Below are 14,135 nucleotides of genomic sequence, written 5' to 3'. Positions count from 1 at the left end.
TTCATTTAACGTTTATGGAATTAGCCTCAAGAAATAAATTATCTTATTTCTTAAATTATTCATTTCCATCATATTTACTGGATATTTTATATATATTTTTAGGTATTATTTTTTAGGGAATTGCTTTATTTTTATTTTTATTTTTAAAACCACGTGAACAAGATTACAGAAAGATAGACAAGAACAAAAGATAAAACAAAAGTCGAACGCTATCTAATACTAAGCTATAATCAAACCGCCCGAGGACAGCGCCACTCTGGTACTTTTAACGAACCCGGAGGAGTCCCTAACGTCATCCCAATAAACCAAAGTAAAGGCTAGCACAATCAAATCTAAAAAAGAAACGATCCGTATTTTTCTTTCGGTCAATTAAGACCGCCACCTGTAAATACTGTCATAGGTGGAATGGTTCAGCACTATTCTAATTGTTGTACGATGATAAAAAGTTGTACATGGGGGTTACCCGTGAAAGAAAGATGTATTAAAATACAAGTCAAGAATATAAGTGTGGCAGGAATAAAACAAATCTATAACTATCAGCGTGCCACTAGGTAAAAAAAAAAAGCTGAAAGTTGTAACCGAACGGAGTTAAGGAAGAGTGAAGACTTTCAAGTCTTCAGGAGACATCATATCGAGTCTCAATTTTTTGATGTCAGTACTGTGCCTATCTGGATTTGTAGTTAAGATAGGGGGACGCTTGTGTGGTCTAAGTTCTAATTGTTTTGTGTCGTCCGAGGTGTGTCCTTTATAACGGTAGTGAGGCCCGTTGTCGTCGATGACAGAAAAATAGTCGATGTTAAAACGACCTATTTCATACTCTAGTTGGAGTAATTGTTTGTTAGTTTTGTAGACGTTTTTGCCTTGATTGAGTCTATTCTCTAGAACGGAACGGCGGTCGATTAAAGGTGTGATTTTCTTGTGGAAGTGATCTTGAAATTTAGTAAGATCTTTGATCATATCTTCACGATATTCTATACGATCGGCAGAAGTACCCCAGAGTTTTGCTCTAGTGGAAAGGTCTGCTTCATGGGCAAGACGTGTAACTTCTTCTGCTTCGTGTTCTTTTTGTCGTTGCATAGCTAATTCATGAGCATTTTTACGTTTTCTGATAGCATCAAACCAGTATATACAACCTGGTTCATATTGTTGGCCTTTAAGTTTTTCTTGTCTTTTAGAGATATAGATAGGTTCCTCAGTTACGTAGGGGAAAAGGTCGTTAGGAATCCAAATGCCCAACTTCTCATGCCACGTTTTCTCTTCATTGAGGAGAATGGGTTGTAAGTGGGTGGCAGGTGAGTGAGTATGTGAAGTACTAGGTAACTTATTCCCAGGATGTTGTCGAGAGAGTCGATCTTGTATCGTAGTTATAACAGCTCCTGCGCCTACAGGTCCTCTAGATCGCTCGGGAGGTATAGGAAATTTATAATCATCCTCAGTTCGGCGCATAAACCCTTTGTAATATTTTAAATGTGTTATAGGTTTAGTAATAACTAGTGAAGGTAAAAAAAGGAAGTGATGTTGCCGAGCACGATGAAGCTTTTCTTCCTTAGTGATCGAACGTTTGTGAGGTGTTTTCTTTGGTTTCCGGCCACGGTTGTAGAAAGTAGATCTACATGCCCGTTGAAAGCGTAATTTTTGATTTTTGCTCCGTTTACTACTGTCGGAGTGATGTGACTGAAAATTGGTCAATCGTTTTTGATACATGCAGCGTTCTTTGTGTGTCTGAAAAGATTTTTGTTCATTAGCTAAATATGAGATGTTGTACGAGATTCCAAGACGGTTTGAGTAAACACATTTTTTGGTGCGAAGTTGCCATTCTTTGTGAATAAGGGTAGCATGAAACTGTTTGTTGTTGCTGTTATCATTCGATAATGGGGTAAGCGGTTTCTTTGTATAATGAAATATGTTTAAATTTTTTTGGTGAGATATGCAAGCGCGTCTATTATGAGACATAATATAGGGTGAAGGGACACGGCACATCTGTGTGTGATCAGTACCAAAGTTGTAAGTGGTGAGAAAATTACACGGTGTGAAAATACCAAAGTGAAAACGGTAACGTTTATATGAAAAGTTAAAGAAAGTTTTTGTCTGTGAATTTCTTTGTGTGACTTTATCAGCACGTGATTTGACAAGAAAACATCTATCGAGTAATTTAGAACGAATAAGATTAAAATATTTCTTTTGGATGGAGCGTGGGATAACTTTTTGATGAGAAAAAAAATGTTGTAACATCTTACTAATCTGAAACTTCAGATTAGGAAAGCTACAGGTGGAAGAGTAGCTAATAGGGGTTGATTTCATGTGATAATCATTTGTGTGTATTTTAAGATGAATATCATTGGTGTTTGCTGAAAGATCAGCTAACTCAAAAAAGAAACTTTTTGATCTTCTGATTTCGTAAATCTTGTTACATCCAGCCCGATTGGGTTTAGTCACGTGAAATTTGTGAAATGAGACGTTGAAAGAAAATTTTCCCAAGGGAATAGGTTTTTGAAAAGTAAGAACCATATTTTCAATATATTTTGAGGAAAAGTAGGGTAAGAATATAGTAAAAACTTCTTTCAGAGGTCGGGTAATAAAGAGAAGGACCTTTCCATAAGAAGCCACCCAGTGGTCTTCTCTCTTCTCGAACGTTAAAAACGTAAAAGGGGTGTAAAGTGAGAAAACAGCGGATTTCTATATGAAATAATGGAAAGGGGAAAGAGTTTTTTTTTTTCACGAATCATCATTTTTTAGGGAATTGCTAACCGTCGCCTGGGTAATTGTCGCCTGAGACTTCGATCACGTGACAGATTTAATATTTTTGATTGGCCAGATTGGCCACATGATCGCGTCATGTTTGTTTATCGAATCTCGTTTTCAGTATAGGTCCGTTTCCTCGGTTTTTTCGGCCTCAAGGTATTTTTCTTTTCTTTTCTTTTTATTTCTAACTTAGATTCTGCTTACACTTTATTTCTTACTACTCTATTTCATTATTTTTAGGTCCTTTAGTCCTTCCGGTTCTGCAATTAAGGTTCACTTTACGTTTCGTTTCTTACTCATTTTTTTATTTTTTTTATTTTGTTTCTGTTTCATACACAATTAATAAAGGTATGTTTTTTTATTTTTCATTTACTTTTTTTTATTTCGTTTCTATCTTATATTTCGATCCTTACTAACTTCATTTTTTTTTACTTTATGGTTTTATTCTTTACTTGGTTTCATGATCATTTTTTTTGTATTACTTCTCATTATTCCATCCTTTCGTCTCCCATTATTTTCTATTACAACTTTTATTTTCTATTATCTCTTTCTCTCCCCTGTTAACTTCCCATCATTTCCTTTTGCCTCTCATCACTCCTTTTCATCTCCCATCACTAATTTTCGTCTCCAATCACTTCTTTTTGTCCCTAATCAACTCCTTATCGTCTCCCATCACTCCACTTTGTCTCCCATCACTTCTTTTCGTCTTCCATCACTCCTCTTTATCTTCCTATCACTTCTTTTCGTCTCCCATCACCCTTTTTACCTTCCATCACTCCTCTTCGTCTCCTATCACTTCTTTTTGTCTCTTATCACTCCTTATCGTCTCTCATCACTTCTTTTCGTCTTCCATCACTCCTCTTCATCTTCCCATTACTTCTTTTCGTCTCCCATCACTCCTTTTCATCTCTCATCATGTCCTATTTCTCCTTTTTGTTTCCTATCACTTATTATTCTTTTTCATCTTCTATTACTTTCCATTACTCCATTGTTGTTTCATTTTTTATTAGCATCTTTCTCCTTGATCATTGTAATTTACATATCTTTTTTAATAATTATTATTTTTTTTTTATTTGTATCGCTTCATTAAAAATAAACACGGTGATTTTTTTCTTTAAAATGTGTGACTTAAATTTTAACATTTGCAAATAAAAATAAAATTTCATTAATAAAATTATTTTGAATAAATATGTTTGCAAAAAAATTTTTTAAAAATATCTTCGCAATAAAATTTTAAGTTTAACCGATCAAAAGTTCGAAAAAATCAGCCATCAGCCGATTTACTATATATTGTACATCATGTGACATATTTAAAAAAAATCCCAAAAATCCCCCAGGCGATGATTGCCGTTAGCAATCCCCTTTTTTTTTAAATTTTTATTTTTTTAGAAATTGTTAAAAAAAAAAAATTTATATAAAAAAAATATTAAAAAGAGTATATTTTAATAATGAAACAAAATTGATTTGTAGGTGTAAAATATCTTAATTTCGCATTGTAATACACTTTATTTTAACAGGATATGTATTTATATAGTTCAATTTGTTCAAGTTTATTCGCATATATAAAAGTGTTATTCTTTAAAGCTTATAATTGAACAAATCATAAAATATAAAAAAAAAAATAAATGAATGACAAAATGAAATGAATTATTTAAATTACAAACTAAGTAACTCGCGTTAAATTTCACTACTCTAGACTTAGTGTTTAAATAATTCCAGGCAATAATCATAATAAAGATAGAAATTTAAATCAGAAATTTATAAAATATTCCCTATTCAAACCCATCTAATAAAAATGGAAATAAATAAATCGTAAAAAAGTCAACATTTTGTAGTATTATTGAAATAAAATCAAATAATGTTGATAAATTATTAAATTACCTTCTGGAATTTCAAATTCATCTTGACCCTCCGAATGTAAGTTTGGGTTATTAGAAATATCATTTTCATCTATATATATTATAAATATAATTATGTTTAATTCAGTAATGAAAGGAATAAATAATAATTCCTTACCATCATCTGCAATATAATTTCTTTGTATATATTGAAAATTGGCTAGCATAATTTTATATAGTATATTTAAATTTATACACATTATTATAATAAATTAAAATTTTATTTAAAATAATTAATTACCCTTATTGATATTTAATTTAATCTTTTTGGATTTATTATTAAATAAACAAAAAGTTTGTTTTTTAATATAGTTTATTTTAAATAATACAATTTTCATATCATCATAATAACTGAATAAATTCTTTTAGATTTGCCCTTTTCCTCATTGTTGTTATCTATAAATTTGTTTTTTGATAAGTATTAAATTATATAGATTATTATAATTAACAAACAATTGTATTCTTTTTTACCAATTATTGTAATTTGATCAGTTTGGGATACAGATTGTTCAAAAGCAAATTCTTCAATTTGCATGTCTAAAATAGAATAAAGAAAAAAGTTAATATTAGTAAATAACATTACAAAAAATACTAATATTATATTATATTTTAATTATTAGTACCATTAACATCACGATCTTGTCTTTTAATTTTCTGTTTTATTGCATCTTCTTTAAAAATATCTATAATAATTTTAATTAGAAACTAATATATTTTATCAAAATTCTTACAATATGTATTAAATATTTTACTTACCATTTTTTGAATTTATTTTTAGATTGTTAAATACTTTAGGCAATGTGTTGTTATTATACATTTTAAAACATTATGTTAGTACTTTATACAAAGGTTATGTCAATAAATTTTTAATAACTAATTATTATACCTTTTGAAACACTGTTTGATTTAGATGTATTATCATAATTTTGATTACTTGAATTGCTAAAGTCATTGACTGAAAATAAAAAAAAATAATTATTTAAATGTATTATCATATGTAAAAATTAAGTAAAGTTTACTTACTATTTTGAGGAATGCTAAATTTATAGGATTTACTATGAAATGCTATTAAAATAAATTTTTAAGTTATTTAATAAAAAGCTTCAGCCATAAATAAATAAACCATTAATTTTATGTTACCTTCTTGCTCTTCTATTATTAATGGATTTTTTTTTAAAAAAAAAAATACTAATAAAAATAACTGGTAATAAAAAATTTAGCAATAAATATTAATACCTTCTGTTGCATTTCTTGGTTCAGGGAAATTTTCAAATTGATGAATTTTACTTGTATTAAATAATCTGCTGCTTGATGAATAATTTGTTTCTGAATTATTTGTTTCTAAATCGTTGTCTGCATCTAATTAATTTGGTATATTTTGAAATAATGCATTAATTCCACTCATTTTGTTTACAAGTGTATAAATGTCGGGCCTTTTTAATGGATCGGCATCCCAACATTGTTTCATTAAATTTTTATATTCTAAAGGAGTTCCTGATACTATTCTTGGTCTTATACCATTAACTATATTCATTGCAAGATAGTAATCATTTTCATGATTATTAAAAGGAGGTCGTCCAGATGAAATTTCCCACATAAGCATTGCAATACTATAAATATCAGATGCAAAAGTATATTTTCTTCCAGAAATAATTTCAGGTGCAATATATGGAAGATTTCCATATATACTTTTTGGTGATTTATCTACATGACCACAAAAACCAAGATCACTAATACACCAAGAATCATTATGTTGTGAATATAATATATTTCCAGAATGCAAATCTCTATGAATTGAATTCTCTTCCTGAATCCATTGAAGTGCATTAATTATTAAAAAAGCAATTTTAATTCTTTCTTTCCATGTAACTAGAGTAACTTGGTAATTATTAGTGAGTTATAATCATTATACTGTCAGATTGACTCGAAAATTTTGGGTCGGGTCATCAAACGTTTTTATAATTAAATATAAAAAAAATTGATTTTTTTATTAAAAACGTCAGACTTGACGTTTTTGTAATTAAAAAATCAAAAAAATGACTTTTTTAGTTAAAAAACGTCAGACTTGACGTTTTTGTAATTAAAAAATCAAAAAAAATGACTTTTTTAGTTAAAAAACGTCAGACTTGACGTTTTTGTAATTAAAAAATCAAAAAAATGACTTTTTTAGTTAAAAAACGTCAGACTTGACGTTTTTGTAATTAAAAAATCAAAAAAATGACTTTTTTAGTTAAAAAACGTCAGACTTGACGTTTTTTAATTAAAAAATAAAAAAAAAATGATTTTTTTAGTTAAAAACGTCAGACATGACATTTTTGTGATTAAAAATAAAAAAAAATGATTTTTTAATTAAAAACGTCAGATTTGACATTTTTATGATTCAAAAAATTATTTTTTACGTTAGATTTGACAATTTTGTAATTAAAAATAAAAAAAATGACTTTTTTAGTTAAAAAACGTCAGGCTTGACGTTTTTGTAATTAAAAAATCAAAAAAATGACTTTTTTAGTTAAAAAACGTCAGGCTTGACGTGTTTGTAATTAAAAAATCAAAAAAAATGACTTTTTCAGTTAAAAAACGTCAGACTTGACGTTTTTGTAATTAAAAAATCAAAAAAAAATGACTTTTTTAGTTAAAAAATGTCAGACATGACATTTTTGTGATTAAAAATAAAAAAAATGATTTTTTTAATTAAAAATGTCAGATTTGACGTTTTTGTAATTAAAAAAATCAAAAAAATGACTTTTTTAGTTAAAAAACGTCAGACTTGACATTTTTGTAATTAAAAAATCAAAAAAAAATGACTTTTTTAGTTAAAAAACGTCAGACTTGACGTTTTTGTAATTAAAAAATCAAAAAAATGACTTTTTTAGTTAAAGAACGTCAGACTTGACGTTTTTGTAATTAAAAAATCAAAAAAATGACTTTTTTAGTTAAAAAACGTCAGACTTGACGTTTTTGTAATTAAAAAATCAAAAAAATGACTTTTTTAGTTAAAAAACGTCAGACTTGACGTTTTTGTAATTAAAAAATCAAAAAAATGACTTTTTTAGTTAAAAAACGTCAGACTTGACGTTTTTGTAATTAAAAAATCAAAAAAATGACTTTTTAGTTAAAAAACGTCAGACTTGACGTTTTTTAATTAAAAAATCAAAAAAAAAAATGATTTTTTTAGTTAAAAAACGTCAGACTTGACGTTTTTTAATTAAAAAATCAAAAAAAAATGATTTTTTTAGTTAAAAAACGTCAGACATGACATTTTTGTGATTAAAAATAAAAAAAAATGATTTTTTAATTAAAAACGTCAGATTTGACATTTTTATGATTCAAAAAATTATTTTTTATGTTAGATTTGACAATTTTGTAATTAAAAATCAAAAAAATTGATTTTTTTAGTTAAAAACATCAGACTTGACGTTTTTGTAATTAAAAAATCAAAAAAAATGATTTTTTAATTAAAAAATGTCAGACTTGACATTTTTGTGATTAAAAAATAAAAATCAAAAAAATATTGGTTTTTTTTTAATTAAAAACGTCAGACTTGACGTTTTTTAATTAAAAAATCAAAAAAAAATGATTTTTTTAATTAAAAACGTCAGACTTGACATTTTTGTGATTAAAAATCAAAAAAATATTGGTTTTTTTTAATTAAAAACGTCAGTCTTGACATTTTTTGTTAAAAAAATAAAAAATGAAGAAAAAACGTTTTTGTGTTATTTTTTTTATAATTTTATATGGAAAAATTCCAAAACGTTTTTTTCTTAATAGTAATGCAAAAAAAAAAGTTTTTGGCATTTTTTTTAATAATATTATATGAAAAAACGCTGAAACGTTTTTTTTACAATTTTTTTATTTTTTTGCAATATTTTATGAAATTTTAATGATCAACAAAAAAATGAAATTATGCAAATATTGAATGATGCAACAATTTAACAGGGACTTTTAGTGGCACAGGAAGAGTTTTTGCGAAAAGTTGGCATTAGAAGTTTTTTTCATTGTCATTGTCATTGACATTGACATTGACATTGACATTGACATTGACATTGACATTGTCATTGACATTGTCACTGACATTGACATTGTCATTGACAATAAAGTTATATAAGATTAATCTGAGAGTTTTTTACCAAAAAGGAAATTTTTTTATAAAAAGGGAAATGATTTTCAATTTCGAGGCAATTCAGCAGGTGTTTTAATAACAAATTGAGAAATGATTTCCATAGAAAATCTCGTGACAAAATTTTATAATAAATTTAAAATAAATGATCAACAAATGATCAACAAAATCGTTACTAGTTTTATAAAAAACGCCCAATAATATCTTTTTATTGTTTTAAATTGATTATGATTTTGTAATAAATATTCTCTTAAATTTACATCCATTCTCATGATTACTAGCATATAATTACCATTTGATTGATTTTTTGTTAAACCAGCACAATCGACAATTCTTGGGTATTTACTGCTTATATTTAAGTGTGATTTAGCCTATATAAAATATTTTTTATATTTGTAAGTAATTAAAAAATTCTTAAGTGTGAATTTTTTAAATGTTTAGATCACAAACCTCTTCAAACAAACTTTGACTTGCGCCTTCAATATCTTCTAATTCTTTAAGTATTAGCTACTAAATTTTGTATTCCGGGCACTTTCATTCTTTCTAATTGCTGTTTTTTAGAATCCCATTCTTCATACGGTCCATTAATCCAGTCTGCTGTATAAATTTTAGAGAATCCACCTTCAGTTAGGTATTTAATATTCTTTAAATTATTATATGGGATCCATTCTACTATCATATTCGGGCTAAGTGCTTCCAATTGACAATTTTGTATTAATTTATCAATATCATTATTTCCAGATGTCTAATTTGAAAATCTTTCTTTTAAATAATCTTGAACACAATATTCGCAATATAATGTAGCTAAACATTCTTTGTTGCAATTTTCACAAATTCTTCTTATTCCTTCATTAAAAAGAATTTTATTTCGGTCATAATCTTTAGTAGTTAATCTTATTGCTTCAGTTTTTTCATCTTCCGTAAGAGAGCTATCAGTAAGAATTGTTTGTTTTATAAATTCATATTGGTTATGGAGTCCCTTGTAAATGTTATAATCAAGCAATGACCTTGCTCTATTGGTTGCTTGATAAACTAATTCTCTTCGAATGGTAGACATGACGTCAATAATATAGTCATTTATTTGAATTTTATTTAAACGGTGCGTAAAAGGGAAAAAAAAATTTATTTACAAAATTAGTTGTGCAACATTAAACTTTAATATTGTCTACTGATCAACCTTTGTGCAACATCACACGATTCACATATTTCTTTGTTTACTGAAAACTTAATGGTAATAGTGGTAATCTTCATAAAATTACTGCAAATAAATATTTTGCATTAAAGTAGCTTATATTATTATAAATATATACTATTTGGGTAAAATCAATACATTATTATCAATAATTTTTAATAATAAAATTTCGTAATTGACTTTATCACGTGATATGATTTTATAGCAATTTTGTAATAAAACAAGCCCGTCACTTGAAAAGAGCACGTGAAATTCAAGCTCAAAAGAAAAGCCATTCAAATATTTGCTAATTTACAAATAATAAATTTATAAAAAATCTGCAACGTAATGTAAATTTCGAAAAAAATGCCGGAATAAACCATACTAATAATTCAAACTATATTGGGATTACAAAAAAATCTTCAATAGTAAATTTTCATATGATACCATATATACAGTGTGTTGCAAAAAAAACCGGAATAAAGTAAACGGCCATAACTTCACATTGAGAATATAAAAACATAGTAAATTTTTTTTTATTTAAGAGCTAGAAACCAGCTCTTTCTATTAATATAATTTAATAGGAGATTCGTTCTCCATTATTTTCGATAATTAGCTCGCAACGTCGTTTCATTGAACCGGCGAGATTCTTTATCATGGTATCCGGAATTGCCGACCATTCCTCTGCCATAAAACTCTCCAATTCATTGAGATTTTTTGGCATTCGGCGCTCCACATTCCCCTTAACAATAGCCCATAAATTTTCTATCGGATTTAAGTCAGGACTATTTGAGGGCCAATCCATGACTTCCGGGACATTGTTTTGGAGGAATTCTTTAGCAAGACGGCTAGTATGCTTCGGGTCATTGTCTTGCTGGAGCCGCCAATCATCACCGAGCATTGCATCAATCTCCGGAATATGATTTTCAAGGATCTCAACATAAAATTCAGCATTCATTATTCGACGGAAGCAAAACAAACTTGTTTTGCCCGTTACGCAAAATCCGCCCCATGCAAAAATCTTTGTTCTGTCTTTTGGCATGGGGCGTATTGGCCGAATTTTCTTATGCCAACGCTTCACAGTGTTCCGGAAGAGTTGGAAGGCTGTTTCATCCGAAAAAAGTGTTGTGTTCCAATTATCATTAATGTGCTGCTGCGCCCATTCGATACATTTTTGCTTATGCGCAGCAGTAAGCATTGGGGTCGCCCTTGGAAGTGATTTTTTATAGCCATGGACAGTTAAGTGCCTTGAAACTGTCGAGTGGGATACTTCAAGGCCCATTTGGCCCAATTTTTTGGCCAAAGTCCTCGTTGGAACTGATGTATCTCTTCGGATACTTTGTCCAAGGGACCTGGAAAATTTGCCGGTAATTTTCCTTGGGCGACCACTTCCCTTTTTTCGGTTTACTATGTTATCCTCTTTTAACTTTTTAATATTATCATATATAGTGGAGAGTGGGATGCGTGTAATCTTGTGTATTTCAGTCCCTTTACGCATACCCTCACTCCACAATTGTAAAATTGTTTGTCGCTGCCTTTCTTTCTTTGAAACTGTCATTTTGCGGCGCAGTAGCTCGGAAAAACATAAATATATTATTTACGAATTAGGTCGGGATTTATGGTCATGATCGTCATGTCGATTTTCCATTTTAGATTTTCCAAATCGGATACAAATTGGGTACGTAAGTCCGATTTATGTCATGTGAATAAAATTCCGGTTTTTTTTGCAACACACTGTAGTTTTGATGATTGACAACGCGTAATAACATTTTGCTAGATTTATATCGTGATAAATATTATATAATAATTATATAATATTTATCACGATATAAACCTAGAAAAATGTTATTACACTACTTTATAAAAGAATTAGAATAGTAAATCATATGCTTGTATTACAGTAATACGTACTTAAATTAAAAGAATGATATTGAAATTTCAAAGCATAAAGCATTATATATGTATATTGCGGTATTATTATTTTGCTACAGATATAGTACGAATTTATTTTCATAATAAACTTTTTAATGATAGCGATTATAAAAACTTAAGTGTTGATATTATTTAATTTCTTATTTAATTTCTTAACATAAATTTGAAAATAATATTTTTCAGTCGCATTTTCTATTTTCTTATTGCTTAATCCTTTTAGGAATCATCATAATTAATTATTTGCTATAAACTATAAAACCGATTGTAACATTCATAAATTTTATACAGTTTAGAACGAATTTTTAAGTGAAGATTTTGCCAATTTAAAAGTATAAATCGAATTTTTTTTAAATTGTTGTGAAATTTTTTCCAATTTTAAAGTATAAGTCGAATTTTTTTTAAATGTTCACGGATTTTGCCAATTTTAAATATAAATTTTTAAAAATGTTTACGAAGAATTTGTAAAACGAGTTGAGAAAACTAATTTCTTGATAAAATTTCGGTATTCATCGGAAATCAATCTGTTGTTACGGATGAGTTAATATTTATATCGTGGTTATCATTGGATGGCATACCATTTATATCATCATAATTTCGATCAACGGCTGTTATCGGAATATCTCGTGTCGTTATATTCTCACCAGGCTGTGGAGATGCGATGCGAGTATCTCGATGATTATCAGTAGTTGAAACATCATATGCTAATACATCATTCTGAAGTGAATTATAATCTGACATCGTCCCTCTTTCAGGGATTTGACATTGTGGAAAATTATTGAGATCAGTTTGTTGAGTATCTTCAACTTCATTTTGATAAGGTAAGCAATTTTTTTGATTATCCATTATTGAAGTCACTTGTGTTGTCATCAAATTATCCTTAATATTCTCATGAGATATGTTTGTATTTCTATTATTATTATGTACTGGTCTCATTTCTCTCTCAGCTGGTGACACATTATTGAAATCAACTTGTTGTTGCGGATGAATAACATTTTGAATGTAACCTCCAACTTCATTAACATTATTTTGATTGTCATTCATCGGTGTCGCCATTATGTTATTTCCAATATTTCTATACAATGAATCTGAATTTCTATTGAAGCCTGGTCTCATTTCTCTTTTAGGCGAGATATTGTTGAAATCAATTAGTTGCCGTGGTTGAGTGACATTGTAAATATAGTCTACGATGCCATTTTGATAAAATCCATTTCCGTTGCCAAAATTGTTTTGATTATCATTCATCTGATTCATATTTATATTAGAATCCATCCTTATTGCTTCACTTTTAGGAATATGATTTTGCATAAGATAAAATGGAAGAATTTGTTTCAAGTCTCGTTCTAGATTTAAAATTTGATCCAAAGACAATGATTTTTTTCGTTCAAAGTTATTCATGTCAATATCCATCCCGTATATTTCTTTATTCAATACTTTTATGATCAAAGGATGTGAAAATAATTTGCACTTAACATAATAATTTATTGTAGAGCCATGATAACAAAATCCATGATCGTAATCATGATCATCTAAGACAGAACCTCGTAAAATAATTTGACAAGTTATATGATAGAAATTATTATCTTCTGGTGTATAATGAAAGAATTTACATTCATTCATTTGAATAGCTTGAGAAATCGGTACGTTATCAGTAAAATTATTCATCATATTTCTTTGATTCATAGACGAAATTACAATATAAAAAAACGTTAGAAAACGTTTTTGTTTAAAGTAATAGTTTCGCAAAAAATAAGTTAAAAAAATCGGAACGTTAGTGAATAAGATAGATAACCGTTAAAATATATTGTTATTTGTCCTAGAATCTTAGAATCAAATAAAATAATTTTGAAATGAGATACTGTAGGTTCATTTATATAATTTATATATTATTTTTATCAATTATCTTGTTACGCACAACATTTGCGAACAAATAAATGTTTCAAGTAAAATGTTTCAGCCCATACAAAAATTGTTTGTTTGGATTACAATATATTAATTGAACGACTAGCAACTTATTATCCATTTTAAATCGCTATTAATAAATACTAAATTTGGAATGTAATTTCTAAAAAAATGGAAGTTTCGAAATGGTCTATATTTAAATCTTGTAGAGATTGCATGATTAGTCATATAAACGCCAATAGAAAAATGCATAACACCTGATAAAGCATGAAACCAAGTTTGGCAGAATTGACTGCACCATTTGAAGATAATAACTTTTAAATCGGTAGATACCGAATTGTAGATGATAATTATTGTTGAACTAATTTGATGAAAA

At 28.0% G+C, this 14,135-nt stretch overlaps 3 protein-coding genes across 3 annotated transcripts; all 3 read right to left on the bottom strand.

Moving 5' to 3' along the window:
• Nucleotides 1-588: 588 nt before the first annotated feature.
• OCT59_025668 (uncharacterized protein) lies at nt 589-1,446 on the bottom strand (the record flags this gene model as incomplete). Its single annotated transcript, XM_025331303.2, has 1 exon — nt 589-1,446. The coding sequence occupies one exon, from the start codon at nt 1,444-1,446 to the stop codon at nt 589-591; it is 858 nt and encodes a 285-aa protein (XP_025189616.2).
• A 3,528-nt stretch (nt 1,447-4,974) lies between these two features.
• On the bottom strand, nt 4,975-5,457 carry OCT59_025667 (uncharacterized protein; the record flags this gene model as incomplete). Its single annotated transcript, XM_066140140.1, has 4 exons — nt 4,975-5,036; nt 5,112-5,177; nt 5,264-5,323; nt 5,397-5,457. 4 exons carry the CDS (start codon nt 5,455-5,457, stop codon nt 4,975-4,977), a joined length of 249 nt encoding a protein of 82 aa, XP_065992235.1.
• A 6,919-nt stretch (nt 5,458-12,376) lies between these two features.
• On the bottom strand, nt 12,377-13,525 carry OCT59_025666 (uncharacterized protein; the record flags this gene model as incomplete). The annotated part of the gene is made up of 1 exon (XM_025329428.2): nt 12,377-13,525. One exon carries the CDS (start codon nt 13,523-13,525, stop codon nt 12,377-12,379), a length of 1,149 nt encoding a protein of 382 aa, XP_025189618.2.
• Between the last annotated feature and the right edge of the window lie 610 nt (nt 13,526-14,135).

The sequence above is a fragment of the Rhizophagus irregularis genome, chromosome 5, assembly GCF_026210795.1.
Source record: "Rhizophagus irregularis chromosome 5, complete sequence".
Lineage (NCBI taxonomy): Eukaryota > Fungi > Glomeromycota > Glomeromycetes > Glomerales > Glomeraceae > Rhizophagus > Rhizophagus irregularis.
The sequence above is the reverse complement of the archived record's forward strand: the minus strand, read 5'-3'. Positions and strand labels throughout refer to the sequence as shown.